At 44.5% G+C, this 15,343-nt stretch overlaps 6 protein-coding genes across 7 annotated transcripts; 5 read left to right on the top strand and 1 right to left on the bottom strand.

The window, feature by feature from the left end:
* Positions 1–5,573: 5,573 nt before the first annotated feature.
* Positions 5,574–6,834, top strand: LOC108093253 (serine protease 1-like). The gene is made up of 2 exons (XM_017193229.1): positions 5,574–5,860; positions 6,233–6,834. Exons 1-2 carry the CDS (start codon positions 5,601–5,603, stop codon positions 6,789–6,791), a joined length of 819 nt encoding a protein of 272 aa, XP_017048718.1. The 5' UTR covers positions 5,574–5,600; the 3' UTR covers positions 6,792–6,834.
* Positions 6,835–7,347: 513 nt separating this feature from the next.
* LOC108093260 (serine protease 1-like) lies at positions 7,348–8,308 on the top strand. Its single transcript, XM_017193237.1, has 2 exons — positions 7,348–7,610; positions 7,678–8,308. The coding sequence occupies exons 1-2, from the start codon at positions 7,348–7,350 to the stop codon at positions 8,243–8,245; spliced, it is 831 nt and encodes a 276-aa protein (XP_017048726.1). The 3' UTR covers positions 8,246–8,308.
* A 382-nt stretch (positions 8,309–8,690) lies between these two features.
* Positions 8,691–9,886, top strand: LOC108093261 (brachyurin-like). Its single transcript, XM_017193238.1, has 2 exons — positions 8,691–8,956; positions 9,294–9,886. The coding sequence occupies exons 1-2, from the start codon at positions 8,691–8,693 to the stop codon at positions 9,838–9,840; spliced, it is 813 nt and encodes a 270-aa protein (XP_017048727.1). The 3' UTR covers positions 9,841–9,886.
* Positions 9,887–10,437: 551 nt separating this feature from the next.
* Positions 10,438–11,385, top strand: LOC108093152 (serine protease 1). The gene has a single exon (XM_017193099.1). The coding sequence runs from the start codon at positions 10,445–10,447 to the stop codon at positions 11,252–11,254; it is 810 nt and encodes a 269-aa protein (XP_017048588.1). The 5' UTR covers positions 10,438–10,444; the 3' UTR covers positions 11,255–11,385.
* Positions 11,386–11,742: 357 nt separating this feature from the next.
* Positions 11,743–12,603, bottom strand: LOC108093153 (serine protease 1). Its single transcript, XM_017193100.2, has one exon. The coding sequence runs from the start codon at positions 12,593–12,595 to the stop codon at positions 11,807–11,809; it is 789 nt and encodes a 262-aa protein (XP_017048589.1). The 5' UTR covers positions 12,596–12,603; the 3' UTR covers positions 11,743–11,806.
* Positions 12,604–13,223: 620 nt separating this feature from the next.
* On the top strand, positions 13,224–14,903 carry LOC108093151 (protein tantalus). 2 transcript variants are annotated; one of them, XM_017193098.1, is made up of 3 exons: positions 13,224–13,478; positions 13,623–13,718; positions 13,769–14,903. In XM_017193098.1, exons 2-3 carry the CDS (start codon positions 13,654–13,656, stop codon positions 14,598–14,600), a joined length of 897 nt encoding a protein of 298 aa, XP_017048587.1. In that variant the 5' UTR covers positions 13,224–13,478; positions 13,623–13,653; the 3' UTR covers positions 14,601–14,903. The 2 variants fall into 2 exon arrangements, with proteins under 2 accessions (XP_017048587.1, XP_017048586.1); XM_017193097.1 differs by having other exon boundaries at positions 13,224–13,499.
* The last annotated feature ends 440 nt before the right edge of the window (positions 14,904–15,343 follow it).

Below are 15,343 nucleotides of genomic sequence, written 5' to 3'. Positions count from 1 at the left end.
CAAACAACACTCGGCTCTTGGCGAGGCAGTGGCTCTGCTCCGTTGGTGGCTCTGCTGGTGGCTCCACTTGAACCACCAACGCCCAAAACAAGTTCACTCAGCATCCACCACAATGACTTGACGGCAAAGTTCGCTGGTTTTTTGTTTGGACCCGGAGACAAAGAGTTTTGGCTGGTTTGCCTTCTGACTCGACTTCTGATGGAGAGGCGATACTTGTTCTGGGACAAGTGGGTTGGCCTGATGAGCTCGGCAGTCTGCAGATTTCCAACAGGGTACTTATTTTCCCATTTAAAAAGAAATACGCAAAACAAACTTTCTTATATTTTTATCGAAATAGCCACAAATAGTTGTTTGTTCATTGACGAACTTAATTGTTGATAAGATACAATTTGGTTTAATGCAATTCATTCAAAGCTAGTATTAAAGATAAGATAAAATATAATTTTAGCCAAATATTTTTAATTCCCCTAATAGTTTTATTAATATTTATTAAATTTTAAAAGATGATATTGAATTTGTTATCAGTCAATGGGGCCTTTGCATAATCTTTGAACCTTTAAAGCTTAAGTATTAAGTCCCAAACGAAATGCCATTTATCAGGTGCAGTTGTAATTTTCCTACTGATAAAAATGGCTACAAGGTCGTTAGTGTCTTAACATTCCTATTTGCTTGAGTAATTTAACACAGCACACAAAAAGTATCCCCAGTTGTAAGGGCAATACTTAGTCAACAATTTCATCTGTCGAAAACAGAACTTCCCCTTTTCTCTTAATTTCATTCCACTCACATGGAAGTAAAATGTCTTGTCATGGTCTCGTGCCTTTTGTTTCCATGTTACTTTGTTGTTTTTTTTTTTTGTCAGCCTTTTGTTTTCCCTTTGGGAGTGACAATTGATTGACGGGAAAAGTTAATGGCTTACTTTCTGCTATATATAGAACTCGAGGAATACTTAAATAAATGCGTTTGCTTTCGGGCCGAGGAACGGTAACAATAATTGAAACATCTCCGGCTCTTGAAAAATTTCGGAAAAGCTCCGAGCACATATCAAGTAGATAGTCCACACACTCACGGCCAACAAAATGCAAAGCCGCTCAGAGAGCACTCACCGAAATCCCCGGGCCTCCCTCCCAGAGTCCCAGAATCCTGGCATCCTGGCATTACCTAGAGCCTTCGCTCGGTAAAAAAGCCGAAAGGAGAGCAAGAGCAGCCGGAGTAGGGCAAAAAATAATAATACTTTGCTCCTCCGGCAGGGCACAAAATAAAGACATAAAGCAAACAAATGCCGGCTCCGAGGAGGAAATATGGGAGGAACCCGTCCACAGGAAGGTGGATTGAATGGTTGACTGGCAGTGGAGTGGCTTTTAGTGCGTTCAAGCAGAAAAATATATAGAAAACAATAAACTGAAATTACAACAAGAGCGACGGCGGCACGAGCCAACCCAAAAACAAAACAAAAACAACACAAAAAACATTGGCAAACAAAATGTTTATAAGCCATAAAGCATTCGCCCGACCCAACTGCATATTCATATAAATATTTGCATGCTAAAATTTGATGAGTAGTTATATATTTTCCGACACAACAAGGGCCAAACATTACAGCCCGCGGAATGTGGATATATATTTCAAAAGGGGATCGCATAAATTTCCAGGCATTAATGAAGTCTCAACAAAAGAGACTGCCGACTGAATGAGCAATCTGTGCGGGATATTAACTATTCCCATTCCCCCGGCTAAAACATCAGACTGCATTCAAATTCTGGCAGACAAGACTGCAAATATACAAAGGAAAAGTTGCAATATCCGTTGCCAAGAATGCCCGGAACAAAAGGAATCCTCGGTGAGTATTCAGAAGTCATTGATACGGCCCGAGCGGAATCATTTTTTGGGATGTGCCAATGCCAATAAGCAGACAAGTACCACCTCCAATGGGGACACGTACTTGTTTCCGCCCAACTTTGTCCTTCTCCTCCTCGTGAAAATCCAATTGTCGTGGTAGACAAAAATCCTTGGCGTTGGCACACAATAATAAAAGCGACGGCGGCGAACAAAAAAAAAAATACGAAACGGAGAGCCAAAAGCAATCTATCGAAAAGGATTTGTTTGCATGGCAGGAATTTATATTTATATATTTCGAGCTGGAAAAAGACTGAGCCTTCTCATATGCAAAAGCCGACGGGACGCCGTCAGCTTATTGATAGAAAATCACAGAGAAAGCAAAAAATGTCCTCGCTCTGCGTTTTTCTCAAATATTTGCCCAGTCAACTCAATGTATATATAAATTTATATACATTTATGTATTCCCATATAATAACTTAGTTTGATCCCTGCGCATAAAATTTAATGGTGGCCACTTGTGTTTGTCGTCTGTTCGTTGTTAGGATTTGTGTCAGAATATTGACAGTTGGGCAAAGTCACTGTTATGTGGGGTGTATCCCAATATCCCAATAGCGGCAACATGGCGTATGCGCGATGCTTACTACCACTTTCCATCACTCCTTCGATGCTTTATCAAGTTTTCTGGTTCAAAATTGCACTCAGGTGGAGTTGTGTCTCGGGAAGAGCTCCTCGGTCTGCCAGCTGTTCCCTAATCAAACTTTTTCAATACATCGCGCATTAAAAACGAGTTGACAAACTGCAACACAAAACTTTGACCAAGTCCCAGGACCTGCTAAGTCCCGGGTTAACTTGGGTCACACAGAGAGTTGAGGGAAAGCGGGGGAAAGCTAAACGTGAGTCACGCTAACATCTCCACTTACCAAAGTGCAGTAGCAAATTGCATTTTGCAAAAAATAAAAAAAGGAAACCAAAGTTTTCCAATGCATTTTCTGCAAGGGTTTGGGTAACATCTTGAAAATGGGATGATATAAAATGAGGCGATAAGTTGTTGGCAAGTTACGAACCTGGAAAAAAGGTGGCTGGCGAGCACATTACTCATACGCAATGTGAGACAATCCGGGGAGGCATGATTAATGAGGCGGCTGCTGTTGACATCCCCGAAAGCAATTTGAATTATAGCAGGAAATAGACATAGTTCCCTGTGATAAGTCATCAGCGACAGGGCCAAAAGGAGGATGTGGGGGCGGCCAAGACGGGTCAGCTGGGCCAGACAGTTGTCATTAATTCTGGTCAACAAGGAGTCGGAGACGGATTCCTTAAGCTGACCGCAGGCCCAGCGACATTTTCATCACAATTTAACACAAAAAACTCATCTGACCGATTCTTGCAGCACTGGGCGTAAAAGATACAAAAAGAAGAAAAAAAAGTAACCTTAAACCACTTTAGGTTTTATTTTTGGTCTTTCTAAATTCTTTAAAAAATATTACAAATTTAATATGTAATACAAAACTTCAGTTTAAATCTTTTCTTTATTTTACGATATGTTTAATCTTTATAAACCATTTTTCCAAGTGCCTCGTACACCATTACTGGATTGGGCGAATAGCGACAGCCAAAACACACAATTTGAGTGGCAGTGGAAGCGTAATCGATGCGGCTCACATTAGACGCTTCTCCCGGAGAGCAGCAAACTCGGCTGAAGTGAGCCGGACGGAGTCCTTGGCCAGCCACCAGCATCTCAAGTGCTCCCCAACTGACCTCTCCGGGAACTGCTCCTTTCGCTGCTCCTACTGCTGCTGCTGCTTTTTATCCCAAGCTGCTGCTTCGTTTATCATTTGTTGTTCACTTGTCGAAATTTTATTGCTGCAATCTTGTTTGTCGTCGTCGTCGTCGTCTCGTCCTTTTCCTTTTTCCTCGTCAAAGGAGAGCGCTCGCTGGGGGACATTTCAAATGCCTTCCTAAGGACACTTGTACACACATACAGCTTAAGTCGGAATATTAGCAGCATTGAACTGACAAAATAATCAAAACTCGCAGCATCACTTTAATTGAAAGTTCATGACTATAAAATTAAGTTTTAAAAGGTAATTAACAATTTAATAAGAGTAAAGTTATGATTATGCTATCAATTAAATGGTAAATACCTTATACTTTTTATACTTCGCCTTTTAATTACTTAATATATTAAGCTGCTTATCAGTAGCAAATAAAGCAATTAATAGCTAAAACTAACATTCCAGAACACCACATATTTATGGCTGCTATTAGTCAGCTATTTAGTCTGCTATTATTCCTACCCCAACTGTATACATAACCACTTGAGCCAGAGGCGTAGTCGCATCCTGATGAATATTCGGGTCCTTTTCCCATTCGCCCCCTTCTACGCAGCTGGCTGAGCAGGATCAGAACTTGCCTTCTATTCGAAAGGACTGGACATTGTTGTTCAGGCAGTCGTTGTCGTTCCAGGATATGCGTCTAATAAGCGAATGTGTGTGTGTGCGTTGGGTGAGCGCATTACGTATACGTAATATACATTTATATATAAGTATGTTACATACGTCTCTGCCAGCAATTTAAAGTGCGACCCTTTTTTTCGGGACCCGCTTTAAGAATGCTGCTCTGCCAGCAATGAGAGCAAATATTTCAAGAAAATTAGTTTCCTTTGTTCCTCCTGAGAGACAGAGACAAAAGAAGCGAATTTTCCCGCAATCAGCGAAAGGAGCAACGATAAAAACGCCCAGCAGTGCAGAACAAACAGAACGAACGGCGAAGGAAAATCAATAAAATGCAGTTAATATACGGATTAAATAAATGAAAAGTTCGCCAGAATTCCTCCAGTATAGTAAGTGTTTTCTCCTCTTTAAGGGAGAATCTATTTTATGCCCGGCATTTATGGCCCAGACACGCACAGTGGCCCACAAAGTCACTGCCTAGCTGGCTGGCTGGCTGGCTGGCTGGCGGGAACTACACTCTACATGTGTCAGCATGAAAGGCAATGAATTGTTTTTATGTGCTAATGTCCGGCAGGAGCTACTATGGATTGAATCCGGTTTTTGCTTTGCATTCGCAACACGTAAGGCGATTTGATTTCAATTTCCGAGATTCAACTTGCCACTGTCATCTGGCCGACCGCCCGCCTCGCCCCAAATGAGTTGGCAACTTTGGCACACCACTGCGTATGGTTAATACGATTTGGGCCCGACCATCAGATAATCACTGGGTATTTTTGGCTCCTTCAAACCGCTGAGAGCTGCCGTAAAGCATTTCTGATCGATGGCTCTTAAAGGAGTATCGGGTAATTCGATTAGAGCGATTCTGTTCAGCGGGTTTTCCCTTCAGCAGTGCAAAAGTCGGCCAAAGTCGTTCGTTTTTTGGCCAAGCAGGCAGCCCTACCGTCATTCAGGCCAAATCTATGCTTATCACTTATCAGTTCTCGAGTGCTCGACGTCTGCCGCCTGTTCGCCTCTGAAGTGCGTTTAATTGAAAGCCTGTGCCGTGTAATCTCAGCGTTTTTCCACAAGTTTGATAACGGAAGATACTTTTTTGGCTTCGGCCAATCAAAGCCGATAAGTCGCACTACATCCTTTCTGGCCGAAATAAAAAAAAAACGTAGTAAGAGCCATTATTGATAAGCAATTTCACGCGCATAAACAAAAATGACTTGGTCGAAATACAAGTGACCGGCACTTGATTACCCGGCCAATTCAGCGGTATATAAGTGGCTCCTCGGCCGGTGGAGAATCATTCGTTCTTCGACCATCATGAAAGTGCTCGTAGTCTTCGCTCTGGCTCTGGCCACCGCCTCCGCCGGTCTGCTGCCCCAACAGCTGCCGATCCACCCCCGTGACCTGCCGGCCACGCCCTCCATCCAGGGTCGCATCACCAACGGCAAGACCGCCTCCGAGGGCGAGTTTCCCTACCAGGTGGGACTCAGCTTCGCCAGCTCGAGCGGCAGCTGGTGGTGCGGTGGCTCCATCATCGGCAACGAGTGGGTTCTGACCGCTGCCCACTGTACCGACGGGTGAGTAACCGCATTAACCTTGTTTTTTATTTTTAAAGTAAAGCAACTCAACAGAAGATAAAGCTTACTAAAATTCTTGTGGCTTTCCACCCAAGAAAACATTTTGTTAAAAACAGTCTTGTTAATAACCCTTTTTAATTTTTCCTTTTTAATATTTCCATACTTTAATATTTGCAAATCCATTCCGATATTTTGATACTTTAATATTAAAAAATCCGATCCGATATTTCAATAATTCAATATTTAGAATCCCAACCTTTTGATAACACAATGCTTTCTATCAACCCGATTCAACAATTCTACTTAGCAGTGCCTTTATCACTAGGGATTCCCATTTATGGCTTAAACTAAAATATATTTTCCCGATTACAGTGCCTCCGCCGTGACCATCTACTACGGAGCCACGGTGCGCACCAGCGCCAAGGTGACCCAGACCGTCTCCAGCTCGAACTTCAAGCAGCACGCCAGCTACAACTCGGTGGTGCTGAGGAACGACATCTCGCTGATCAAGACCCCCTCGGTGGCCTACACCACCTACATTAAGAACGTGGATCTGCCCGCCATCGCCAGCAGCTACTCGACCTACGCCGGACAGAAGGCCATCGCCTCCGGATGGGGCAAGACCTCCGACGCCGCCACCTCGGTGGCCAGCACCCTGCAGTACGAGACCTTCGAGGTGGTGTCCGTGGCCGTCTGCCAGAACACCTACGGCTCTCTGATCGCCACCTCCAAGGTGATCTGCATTGCCACCCCCAACAAGACCTCCACCTGCAACGGCGACTCCGGCGGCCCCCTGGTCCTCGCCTCCAGCAAGGTCCTCATCGGCGTCACCTCCTTCGTGTCCAGCGCTGGCTGCGAGTCCGGCGCCCCGGCTGGCTTCACCCGCGTGACCAGCTACCTGGACTGGATCAAGGAGAACAGCGGCATCTAAGCGGCTTTTCTGAATAAAACGACTATTGACTTGAAAATGAAAACCTTTTGATTTTTCTATGGGAATCATTTACCACTAACCCATTTTTAATTGGAGAACCAAAACCTTTTTTTTTAAAGAGCATACAAACAGAAAAGTTTCAAGCTTAAACCAACTAGAAATACTTCTTTATTTAACTACTTTTTAAACATTTTTCATTTCATTTCATTTTCCAGGAAGTAAAGATTTTCTAGCATACTATTTGGCTTAAAAAAAAAAATAACAATCAAGACTTTTTTTAGATTAATCGCCAGGTGTTGGATTATATTCTGTTTGCTTTTGTTTGACACCTGATAATATTATTTTTTTTAACACGGTAAAGGCAGGGGATTAACAACAATGTAGCTTTTCTTATCATTATTCCCATGAAAAGTATGAACCCCAATTAACAACGTTTTGACCTGCTTTTAATGACTGTACGAAAACAAAGAAGATGGTTTAAGCAATGCGCAAATAGTATTGGTTAAATTGGTATAAATAAGGCAGAAAATCTTGAAGAGACTCAATTGGTTTTAAAATGAAAGTGATTGCTGTGCTAATACTGTTCGTGGCCTGTGTCGCCGCTGGTTTGCAAGATTTTAAAGTGAAGACAGTCCATCCTCGAGACAGGACAAACGCTTCATCCTTCGATTCCCGGATAACCAATGGCCTGGATGCCGCAGCTGGTCAGTTTCCCTATCAAGTTGCCCTCGAGTTCACCGGTCTTTTCAGCAGTTGGTTTTGCGGAGGAGTTATCATCGATAACTGTTGGATCCTTACTGCCGCCCACTGCACTGATGAGTAAGGATAATTTGGACTCCCTGGTTATATTTACCCATATGCTAAATAAAATTCCTTTATTGGTTAGAGCTCTCTACGTTAAAATCTTCTATGGTGCTCTAAGTTTAAGTAGTCCCGCTTTCACAGAGACTGTCTACGCATTGTCCTTTAAGCAACACATCCTTTATAGTTCAAGCTCTTTGAAATACGACATCTCACTGATCAAAACGCCTCACGTGGCATTTAATTCGGCCATCGATAAGGTCAAGCTGCCTTCGATTTCTGCCACTCCGCAGACTTACGAAGGAAATATAGCCACCACTTCGGGATGGGGATATACATCAGATTATAACCCCAATCTGGCTGGAACCCTGCAGTACATTGACCTCGAAGTTATTTCCAACACAGAATGTGAATCTGTTTATGGAGCTGTAATCTCCGACTCAAACCTGTGCTGCAAAACAGACAATGGAATATCCACATGCTCAGGCGATTCGGGAGGTCCTTTAACTTGGTATGATGGGATAACTTGGCTTATTGGGATAACTGCGTTTGGATCGAGCGAAGGTTGCCAAAAGAATTATCCAGTGGGTTTTACACGAATTACCCAATACTTGCATTGGATTAAGGATAATTCAGGCATTTACACTCCTTAAGCTTTATAGATGTTATATTTTAAATTTTTATAAATTCAAATATTCTATTATAAGTTCTAATCGAAAAACAATAAAAGTATTTCCCGTATCACCTAACAATTTTTTGTTAATCAATATCAATAAATGTAGGCATACTTTTCGGCATAAACTTCAAGTTTTTGGCTAAAAAGGTTCAATTTGAGCCATAAAATTTAATCTTGTTTTACCTCTTGACTCTCGAACGTTGAACGATTAGGAATTAGTCAAATAAAGAAAAAGTCAAGATGCACATTAGTCAACAATCTTCAGACACCGCAGAGCATTATCGCTAGCTGATAGAATGTCCTGAACCTGGACTAACCTGGCACTTAAATTTATGGCCACCGTAAAGTTCCGCCGATAAGAAGCCGTGGGAATGGGTATATAAAGCCCGCCACCTTTCAGGGAACCACATTCATAGTTCGAAATGAAAGTGTTCGTGGTTCTTGTCCTGGCCTTGGCCACCGCCTCCGCCGCCGTCCTGCCCAAGGTGACCCCAGTGCACCCGAAGGATAGGAAGGCCAGCGCCTCCTCCATCCAGGGACGCGTCACCAACGGCAGGGAGGCCGTCGAAGGCGAGGTCCCCTACCAGGTGGGACTCAGCTTCGCCACCGAAAGTGGAAGTGGCTGGTGGTGCGGTGGCTCCCTCATCAGCAGCGAGTGGATTTTGACCGCTGCCCACTGCACCAGCGGGTGAGTACCAAGGATCTTATTTATGTACCTACGAAGTATCCCCCCTCCAAAAAGTTCTTCATAAAAAGAAATTCTTAGTTTAAAAAGGTATAGTTGATAATCCCTAATATTCCTAGTTAGTTTAAAAACTGTTTGATTAAAATCAAATGTGAGTGTCCAAAAAATTCAAACTCTACAGCAACTTTTAAAATAAAAACATTTTTTGTTTTGATTAACCATTATCGGTTAGTTATGAAATATTTAAAGCAATATAAAAAATTAAAATTTTATAAGGAATTTCAGGGAAACAGTTGACTTGAATATTTAACTAAATTTAATGTTAAATCCTTTTCTGCAGAGCTTCCTCCGTGTCAGCCATTCTTGGAGCCACCGCCCGTATCGCTCCCCTCGTGACCGTTGTGGCGAAGAGCTCCGAGTTCTCGACCCACGCCAGCTACAACTCGATCCTGCTGCGCAACGACATCGCCCTAATCAAGATCCAAGCCGTGACCTTCTCGAGCCGCATCAACGCGATCGCCTTGGCGAGCAGCGACGCCGGCACCTTGGAGGGCGAGACCGGTAAGATCTCCGGCTGGGGCCTGACCTCCGACCAAGCCACCACGGTGGCCGATAAGCTCATGACCGCCGATGTTACCATTATCGCAAACTCGGTTTGCGCATCCACCTATGGCACCATGGTCGTGACCGACAGAAACGTATGCATCGACACCTCCAACGCCGTGTCCACCTGCAGCGGCGACTCCGGCGGTCCGCTGGTCGTGAAGAATGTCCTTGCGGGCGTCACCTCCTTCGGAGCGAGTGCCGGCTGCGAGCTGGGATACCCTGCTGGCTTCACCCGTGTCACCTACTACCTCGATTGGATAAACGCCATCACCAACCTCTAAGCTTTTTCAAGCCTGTAAACCAAATAAAAGCATTCCCGAAAATCAAGAGTTGTGTTATTACTTGTAAAATAGGGGGGCCAATATAAATACTACCGAATGTTTGACAAGAAATAAAAATAATAATCTTTCAGGAATAAAGATTATTTTAAAAAAACATTATTTTTAGCAAAGCTTAGAAAAGGTTTATCATGCCTATTAAAAGACTGTATTACCATTATAAGCTTAAAGATTAACCTATTTTCTAAGATTACCATCAAAATCAATGTGATAGCATTATCAACCTTTTGAATCAGCTAATCTTTGGGGATTCCTAATTCATATTTGATAAGGGCAATCAAATTATATTGATTCGTTTTCCAACGTATAATATTTATACTAATTTAGTACCCTTTATCATAAGGAAAGAAAGGTTAGAATCTATATTAAACACCCATAAAATACGAAGGCATTACCTCAAAGAAAGTGACAATAAGTGGAGCAAAGGTTCATAAATTTTAGACACCGCCGATAAGGAATATTTAGGACCTGTAGATACGCTTCGATTCAGGAGAGTATATAAGGTCGTGCGGTATTCCTATTTGTACGTGACAAAAGTGATCGAACGATGAAAGTGCTGGTGGTTCTGTTAATTTCGGTGGTTGCCTTGGCAGCTGCCTTCGAAAAGCCCGTGCCCGTAAAGGACATGCCGGCGGTTGGAAGGATCAGCGGACGCATCACCAACGGATATCCTGCGTACGAGGGAAAGGTTCCCTACATCGTGACCCTGACCTTTGATAATGGAAGTGGCAGTGGCTGGATCTGCGGTGGCTCCATCATTGGCCACGAGTGGGTCCTCACCGCCGCCCACTGCACCTACGGAGCCAGCTTCGTGACCATTGGATACGGAGCCGTGTGGCGCAAGCAGCCGCAGTTCAGCATCGTCTCCTCGGACTTGATCACCCACCAGGACTACGACACCAGCACCCTGCACAACGACATCGCCCTGATCCGCACCCCGCACGTGGACTTCTGGTCGCTGGTGGACAAGGTGAAGCTGCCCAGGTACGAGGATCGCTACAACAACTACTACGGCTGGTGGGCCCTGCTCTCCGGCTGGGGAAAGACCACCGACGACAGCGGAGTGTCCGACTACCTCAATTGCGTGGACATCCAGGTGGCGGACAACTCCGTCTGCGAGGCTTACTACGGCAGCACCACCATCACGCCCAACCACGTCTGCATCGCCACCCCGGAGAACAAGGGCTCCTGCAGCGGCGACTCCGGCGGTCCACTGGTCCTCCACGACGGCAACCGCCAAGTGGCCATCGTCTCCTTCGGCTCCTCCGCCGGCTGCCTCTCCAACAGCCCCAAGGGAATGACCCGCGTGACCAGCTACCTGGACTGGATCCGTGACCAGACCGGCATCTCCTACTAATGAAAACGCTTTTCGCAAATAAAGCACAAATGCAACAAATCGATATTGATTTCATTTTTTCCCAAAAAGCCCTTTTTCGCGTTTCTGACATAAAAAATGTGAAATAAATCGACCCAAAAATCGAAAGCAAACTAATGATGCAGTTTCTTAGGGGACTATGACACAAGCATTTTAAGGTATACCAATCTGAAATCGGACATTACTTAGAAAACTTATGGGGTTTTAAGTGATGCGTAAGTGATCCAAAAAAGACATTTTTTGGATATTTTACAGGATTTTAACATTATAAAAATGAGAAAAAATCAAATAATGATGCAGTTTTTTTTTTTTGGAGCTAGCATTTTGAGGTATGCCAATCCAAAATCGGACATTATTTAGGAAAGTCATGGGCTTTTAAAAGCTGGTTTAAGACCATTATCCGAAAAATACATTTGCACTGCGTTGCAATATTTTGACTGTAATCGAAATACCCTCGGCAAGGATTTAAATTTTAGGAACCAAAAATCACATTTTTTTTAATTTTATATAATCAATCTGTATTTAGTTTTCCCTCTAGTAGGAAATGCCAGTGTGGTCGCGGATCCAGTCCAGGTAACTGGTGACGCGCACCATGCCCTTGGGTCCGTTCGAGAGGCAGCCGGCGGAGGAGCCGAAGGAGACGATGCCCACCTGGCGGTTGCCGTCGTGGAGGACCAGAGGACCGCCGGAGTCGCCGCTGCAGGTGCCCTTGTTCTCGGGCGTGGGGATGCAGATGAGGTCGCCGGAGAAGCTGCCGTAGTAGTTCTCGCACACGGAGTTCTCGCCGATCTGGACGTCGACGCAGTTGAGGTACTCGGAGACGCCGCCCTCGTCGGAGGTCTTGCCCCATCCGGAGACGAGGGCCCACCAGCCCTGGTAGTTGTTGTAGCGGTCGTCGTAGCGGGGCAGCTCCACCTTGTTCACCAGCGACCAGAAGTCGACGTGCGGGGTGCGGATGAGGGAGATGTCCCCGGATCCGTGCTCGATGAAGTCGCCGCGTCCCACCCAGTGGGTGTACTGGGCCTGCAGGCGCCACAGGGCGCCGTAGTAGATGGTCACCGACTCCATGCCGTCGGTGCAGTGCTTGGCGGTCATCACCCAGGTGTTGCCGATGATGGAGCCGCCGCACCAGGTGCCGCCGCCGTTCCGGCTGAAGCCCAGGCCCACGATGTAGGGCACCTTGCCCTCGTACGCCGGGTAGCCCATGGTGATGCGTCCCTCGATCGAGGCCTTGCCCACGGGCACATCCTTCCAGAACACCGGCTTCTCGAACGCCGAAACGGAGGCAATCGCCCCGAGGAGTAGAACCGCTAGCACTTTCATTTCACACAAGTTTGGCAAACTTAATGATTTCAAACTAATAGTTGCGCCGCTTATATACCCATGACTTGGCCGGAAACGATCAAATCCGCTAGGAGCATAATTTACAACTTAGATAAGAAGCGCCTTTGTTTTGACGAAATCTTGTGAATGGAAGTTGGCAAATTAGATAAGATTTAAATGGGCTATTATCAAGGAAGGCGTGTGTGGCTAAAATTTATTATTTCGATTTTTTTTTTAATATTTTAATTTATTTATTATATTCTTTATTTTATTTCTACAAAAGAAACATGGAGATTTATAGGCCTTTCCAAATTTTAATGATTTATGATTTAATATAAAAATATGGTGAGTGCCATTTCACTTTTTCTTTAATTAAATTACCAACAAAATAAACCAAGTAGTCTTGGGTCGTTCTTATACATCTAATAGATCCAATTTCATCAACAAATTAAAAAATATTGATTAAGTGAATCTTTTTAAAAAGTAACGACAACAATATTTGAACCCAACGAAGTTGAAAACACTGAATAGCAACAGTGATGCCACCATATGTGTTAGCACGTACAACAACCATGTGTTGCCACCTTCCGTTAGTGAAGATGTCAACCCCCTCTAGAGTTATCGATGGTATCAACATCAATATTTTCCACCTCTATTATTTAGTAAAAACTTTAAAAAATATTTCCATTGAATTTATGCATTAAAGGACGCTAAAAATAAAGGGTTAATACAACAGCACTGTTGCTGTATCCTGGCCAACGAAGGGACAACTTAAGAGCGTTGCATTAGACCAGAAATACCTGTCCTTTGATAAATTACCCCCCGGAGTGAGAGAGATCAGCTTTTTCAGACAGACGCCTTCAGCAAAAGATTCTAGAACAAGGTAATCCGCGGTCTTCTTCAGGTAAGTAAACAAAAGGTAACAATTGCTTTACTTAAACCTGTAAAATGTTTCTTTGGTAACAACATCTCTCAGAAAATCACTTCAAAAAATGTCTAACAAACAATCTATTCGCCGTATTTGCAGGCATGATTACAAGGACCAAACGGTCAATATAATGGATAACATTGTCTACGACTTTGCCAAGATCACGTTTCAGGAGGTTGGATTGGCCGGGAATCGGTGAGTTTTTTCCATCAGCTCGTAAACTCCCCCTAACACTCTAATTTCAGGACATCCTCCAACTCGAATTTCTCGTTGAAACTGGATAAGATGGCCATGTCGAGCATGGAGAAGATGCAGGATGCACCCCAAGCAACACCGCCCCTCGACTCCGATGATGATGTGAGCGACTCCGACGATGTGGACTCCCAAATGAGTCGCTGCGAGGACAATGACGATGACAGCGACTGCATCAGTGGATCCTCCTCGAGTCACAGCTCCAGTTTCGGAGCGCGGGCGGGCGTGGCTCGACGGAGGATGCCAGCCAGGGCGTCCAAGGATAACTTCAATCGAGTCTGCAGCGCCATCATGAAACCCATCAAGAAGAAGCAACGCAAAGAGCTGAATACGAACGCCCAAACCCTTAAGAGCATCGAGAAGATCTACACGACCAAGCGGATGAAGAAGTTCACGCCGACCAACCTGGAGACGATCTTCGAGGAGCCCAGCGACGAGAATGCCGCCGATGCGGAGGACGACAGCGAGGAGTGCTCCATCAGCAGTCAAGTGAGGATCGTCAAATTCGGCGGTCGTAAACTCCGCAGGGCCATTTCCTTTAGCGATGGCCTAAACAAGAACAAGATCCTGTCAAAGAAACGCCGCCAGAAGGTGAAGAAGACCTTCGGCAAGCGCTTTGCGCTCAAGAGAATCTCCATGACCGAGTTTCACGACCGCCTGAACAAAAGCTTCGACAGTGCCATGCTGGAGGGCGAAGAGCACGAGACCGGAGCATCTGGAGAGGCGCCCGAGATTCCCAAGACGTCCATGACCATGGAGGACATACAGCTGCCGGCAATCCACGGCCAACAGCAGTTCCTCATGCAACCGGCGGGGTTCGAGTAGAGGAGAGACTGAAGGATCCATTTAATGCACACCCACTCTTTTTCACTGCATTACAACTAGATAATAGTGCCCAAAAAGAAATGTACTGATACCAATTATAAAGCTAGGACTTACGTTCGTTCGGTTTACTGTACACCGTAGTAATAAGCCCATTAAAGTTAAAGTTATATCTGTCTGTAAATAGCTTGTAAAAGAAATAAAGTAAGTTAAGAACTATACCTAAAGCTAAACTTATCCAGCCATAGAATACGATTCTGTGCCTAGCCATTAAGCGTAAAATAAAGGTTGAGAAATACATATCTACCAACTGCCGTTTCAGAATACGTTTTAGGTTGTATTTCATTTATTTATTATCATATGTTTTATAAATTCTCATCAATATATTGCTCTTTATTCAATTACCTAAATACTTGTATTCCTTATTGGCTTTGGACGGATACCCAGTTCCTCAAATTGAAACTACCGCGAAGAAAAGGTGCCAATTCCTCAACTTAATGCGTTACGAGGCGCAAATGGGGGCGGTAAAATGGCGCACTAACGAGGAACAGTGCAAAACAATAAATAAACCCAATTCGAATGCGAAACGGAAGCGAACGCACAAAGGTGGCCAAAAAGAGCAGACGGATTTTGCGAGCCGGGTGGCGTTTGAGCTCAATTAAATAACGGCAGCCGCGTGATTAGCAAGTGCAATAAAATGCAGTAACAAAAACGCGCCCATTATTAATGAGAGCAACATGCAACGG

Source organism: Drosophila ficusphila, unplaced genomic scaffold (assembly GCF_018152265.1).
Source record: "Drosophila ficusphila isolate 14025-0441.05 unplaced genomic scaffold, ASM1815226v1 contig_106, whole genome shotgun sequence".
Lineage (NCBI taxonomy): Eukaryota > Metazoa > Arthropoda > Insecta > Diptera > Drosophilidae > Drosophila > Drosophila ficusphila.
Note: the sequence above shows the minus strand (reverse complement) of the source record. Positions and strands in the feature narration are given on the sequence as shown.

Excerpts from the sequence above, each read along its gene's own strand:
- LOC108093253 (XM_017193229.1), top strand. The coding sequence starts at position 5,601 with ATGAAAGTGCTCGTAGTCTTCGCTCTGGCTCTGGCCACCGCCTCCGCC. Across the intron at positions 5,861-6,232 it reads GCTGCCCACTGTACCGACGG|TGCCTCCGCCGTGACCATCT; the intron begins GTGAGTAACCGC and ends TCCCGATTACAG.
- LOC108093260 (XM_017193237.1), top strand. The coding sequence starts at position 7,348 with ATGAAAGTGATTGCTGTGCTAATACTGTTCGTGGCCTGTGTCGCCGCT. Across the intron at positions 7,611-7,677 it reads GCCGCCCACTGCACTGATGA|AGCTCTCTACGTTAAAATCT; the intron begins GTAAGGATAATT and ends TTTATTGGTTAG.
- LOC108093261 (XM_017193238.1), top strand. The coding sequence starts at position 8,691 with ATGAAAGTGTTCGTGGTTCTTGTCCTGGCCTTGGCCACCGCCTCCGCC. Across the intron at positions 8,957-9,293 it reads GCTGCCCACTGCACCAGCGG|AGCTTCCTCCGTGTCAGCCA; the intron begins GTGAGTACCAAG and ends CCTTTTCTGCAG.
- LOC108093152 (XM_017193099.1), top strand. The coding sequence starts at position 10,445 with ATGAAAGTGCTGGTGGTTCTGTTAATTTCGGTGGTTGCCTTGGCAGCT.
- LOC108093153 (XM_017193100.2), bottom strand. The coding sequence starts at position 12,595 with ATGAAAGTGCTAGCGGTTCTACTCCTCGGGGCGATTGCCTCCGTTTCG.
- LOC108093151 (XM_017193098.1), top strand. The coding sequence starts at position 13,654 with ATGGATAACATTGTCTACGACTTTGCCAAGATCACGTTTCAGGAGGTT. Across the intron at positions 13,719-13,768 it reads GTTGGATTGGCCGGGAATCG|GACATCCTCCAACTCGAATT; the intron begins GTGAGTTTTTTC and ends CTCTAATTTCAG.